Source organism: Daucus carota, chromosome 7 (assembly GCF_001625215.2).
Source record: "Daucus carota subsp. sativus chromosome 7, DH1 v3.0, whole genome shotgun sequence".
Lineage (NCBI taxonomy): Eukaryota > Viridiplantae > Streptophyta > Magnoliopsida > Apiales > Apiaceae > Daucus > Daucus carota.
This window is the reverse complement of record NC_030387.2, coordinates 8,757,600-8,761,675: the sequence shown is the minus strand read 5'-3', so window position 1 is coordinate 8,761,675 and position 4,076 is coordinate 8,757,600. Positions and strand designations below refer to the sequence as shown.

General features: G+C 34.0%; 1 protein-coding gene across 1 annotated transcript; it reads left to right on the top strand.

The window, feature by feature from the left end:
* Positions 1–788: 788 nt before the first annotated feature.
* Positions 789–2,152, top strand: LOC108195622 (arabinogalactan O-methyltransferase 2). The gene is made up of 2 exons (XM_017362604.2): positions 789–907; positions 1,123–2,152. Exons 1-2 carry the CDS (start codon positions 897–899, stop codon positions 1,967–1,969), a joined length of 858 nt encoding a protein of 285 aa, XP_017218093.1. The 5' UTR covers positions 789–896; the 3' UTR covers positions 1,970–2,152.
* The last annotated feature ends 1,924 nt before the right edge of the window (positions 2,153–4,076 follow it).

The following is a 4,076-nucleotide window of genomic DNA, read 5'->3' as shown; positions in this document are numbered from 1 at the left end:
GCCTCTTGGATCAGAGCCTGTCGCGCTTAGGTGCGGTTTACCTTGGTTCACGTAGTTTGCAGGCTATTGCGTGAGCTCGTGGATTTACCCAGTGCGCACCCGAAGGGTAGCGGCTGCGGATTCCTACGTTAAAAAAAAAAAAGTATATAATATCGTACAAAATCTTTCGGGTATCAATGTATCATATGATTTTCATGATCATAACAAAATATTTTGACATCAGTGGATCCTAAAATAAATACTTATAATTCTCGTACATTAAATACTATTATCTCATGAATAATTTTTTAAAATTTGAAAATAAATTTTGTCTGTCAGTAACACAACATTACTTTATGTATATCTATATATTCTGAAATTCGAAAATAAATTATGTCTGACATTTTATAAATTCATATTAGTTCCATGTTTATAATATAAATTATCCTTTCGTTTCAAAAAAAATAAAAATAAATCATCCTTCATATAATATACAACCTCTTAATTTAGACATTTTAACATGTAACAAAGTTAGATTTCCGCTCACTGTTTATAATTTGCAGTGTCCTTGTAACTCGTGGGAACAAAAAATACTCTATATATTCATTTTTATTCACAATTATGACAAAATTTTGTTTGACACTGCTGGATTATGCAATAAATAGTACTTCAGATTCTGGATAATGTACCTGTACAACTTTTTAAAAAATTTAACCGAATATCTCTGGTAGGTAGCAAGTTTGAAAAGATAACATATTTACTTTCAGTAACGAAAAATTTATTATATCCATAAAAATCCTCCAGCTTTTGACTATTTATACCCCTCGCACTGTTGTGATTAACACCATCGCCATTCGAGTGCATTTCGAGTCCCTGTCCATCAGCCTAAATATAATTTTCATTTTCGCAGTAGAGCCATGAAATCGCGGTGAGCCACTTACTTTTTCGTAGTTTTACATTTTGCATCGTCGAAATATATTTTTATTAAATTCTTCTTATTTTCTCCTTCGTCAATCTCTGTAGAAAGAAAAACAACACGTGTGTTTAGATCCATAACTCCAGGAGTTTTCGAGTTCTTGTTGTTATTACACTTCGGACTCTGTAATAATTATTTTTTTTGTTGTCTTTTTCTTTTTTTTCCAGAATGAAGGATAATGATAACGTCCGATTAATCATTAACAAGACGAAATATTTGATAATCGGGGTTGGGGGCCTGATAGCGTGTGGCCTGTTTGTTTCGACGTTGATGTTGAATATCGACAGTCCTTTGATTTGTTCGTTCGCCGGATCGCGAAACGATCCGGCGAACGCACAGTTGGAGACGGTTCTGCACTACGCCACGTCGCGCATGGTCCCGCAGCAAACGAAGGAGGAGATTAAGCTGTCGTACGACGTTCTGCGCAAGCGAGCGCCGTGCAATTTTCTTGTTTTCGGGCTGGGCCTGGATTCGCAGATGTGGAATGCGTTTAATCCTGGTGGGAAAACGATTTTTCTCGAAGAGGATCCGAAATGGCTGCAGAATGTGTTACAGGAGGCCCCGTTTTTACGTGGAGAGTACATCAAGTATCGGACACAGCTGACGGAAGCTGATGAGCTCTTAAATTCGTATAAATTCGAGCCGGATTGTGATCCGTCTAAGGGGATTCCCTTGAAACAAAATGAGAAGTGCAAATTAGCGTTGAATATGCTTCCGGACGAGGTGTACGAGACGGAGTGGGATTTGATTATGATCGATGCCCCGAAGGGGTACTTTGCGGAGGCACCGGGGAGAATGGCAGCGATTTACTCAGCCGCGGTGATGGCGAGGAACCGGAAAGGACCGGGAGGGACGCATGTGTACTTGCATGATGTTGATCGAAAAATCGAGAAGACTTATGCAGAGGAGTTTTTGTGTCGAAAGAATTTGGTAAAGGGTGAAGGAAGGTTATGGCATTTTCTCATTCCTTCCGCGGTGAATACTCCTGCTGCTAAATCCAAGTCCTTTTGCTAGATTCCGTCGTCTCTTTTTAGTTGTTACCGACTTGTTTTATCAACTTTGTAAGTTTCAAACAGATTGAAAAAACCCACTCTGGGTTTGATAATGTATCAGGATTGGAGATTAATATGATGGATTAGTGGTTGAGTTTGTTTGAATTGAGCATGATTAGTAAAGCCTATTTAGCAGTTGCCTCAATTTGTTATTGTTTGTTTGAAGTCTAACTTGTACACCTGATGCATAAGAGGTATCTATACTATGTGTTCTTAACTTTTTGATGCACACAAAAGAAGAGAAAAACAAAAATTTGGTGCCTGTTATTTGAATTTTGTTGACAGGGACCTGATGAAAATCAGCCAACTTTGATCAAGTATCTTGACTTGGTTAACTGAGGTGATCACTGATGACCATTGATTTATATGAAACCAGAGTGGCCTCGACATTCAATTCTAGAGGCTGATGGTGTGAACAACTAAAATGGGGAAATCCGGCCTGTAGAGCAGTCACTTAGCCCGTTGGTACTCCGTATCTTCAACCAAAATTTAATTTAATTATGTCAGAGAACAATGCATTCATTACACGTAATTGGCTGATCAGAACACCTCCAAGGTCGTGCTCTCGAATTTTTTAAGAAAAGAAAGTACATGAATGTAAGTGAAAATGAACTTTCACTCTCATCTCAATTTTGGAATGAAAATTTTGAAGTGAAATTATGCTATAATTTCATCTGTTTCTATTTGTTTCTGTCCCTTTGAAAAATTTGGGAATACGAATAAGAGTGAAAATTATATAACTTCATTTTTTTTTTACTTGTTTTCGTCCCTGACGTGATAGTCATTTATAGATAATAAAATAGTAAATCACCCATTCCAACCATAAGAGCGATTAACATACTTTTACAGATTACAAAATGCTTGCCTATGATTAAAATATAGATAATGTACAAAAGCATGTTAACTCCGCCAAATTAAAATGTTAAAATATTAAAATTATAATATACTAATATTTTAAAGTACTAAAAAATAATGATATCAATAAAGTATGACCTTGGGTTGTATTCACTTGGATGAAATGAAATGAGGGGAGAATAGAATGAAAAATTATATGGAAGTTTTATGGAGAAAGAAGTAAGTATGAGATAATAGTGACTAAATATGAATGAGTTGAAATTTTTTGTCATAAAGATCGTAAGGAAACATGATGTAGAAATGGAATGAGTATTCCTTACAAAAACATGTGTGTTAGAATTCTAGTTAAAGGGTAATACTACGTACCCCAAAATTTGTCCCAAAATCTTTTTCCAAATGACGTGACAGAAATATGACTATTTTTAATTGGATGGTTGACGTGCATACAAGGGGTCTCATTTTTACTAATATGAGAGGAACCAATCATACAATTCCACTTGGATTTGTGAAAAAAAAATTGAAACCCCTTTTTGGGCTACCTAGTATTTTCCCTAGTAAAAATAGTATGAATCGAATGATCGAAAAAATGAAAATCAGTACATTTTTTATAATCAATCTTATGTTAGAATATAAAATTCATTTTATTATTCTTTCATATCATTCTATCAAAGTCAACACCACCTTACGATTTGAGCAAATTTACCTAACCATTATTTTTAATCGAACCTAACATTGAGTCTTATAACATCAATGTGGTACTCATTTTGAGATTATTGATTTGGCATAGGAATATAGGATTAATAAACACATGCTCTTTGTTTATTGGATTAAACTTCGGCCCATTTCTTCCAATGGGTCTTGCTGACTGCCAAATGATAGTTAAATCCAATAACGTTGCCTCTGTTAGTATTTATATATACTAGCCTTAAACCCGTGCAAAGGATTTTGAATTTATTATATATAATTTAAATTGAAATATCATTTTATTAGTGTTTTAATTGAATTCACTCTTATAAATTTAGCTTTAACAATATTTTTTTGTATTATAAATTATTAGTATAAATAATAAAATCTTTTTTATTTTTTAACTAAATATAAATTATATTTGAAAAAAATAATGATAGAGTGTTTATCTTGTAGTACATCACATGTGTTTGTAATTTAAACTTTATAAAACTGTTTAATGATGTAAGACAAGAGAACTCTACATGTTG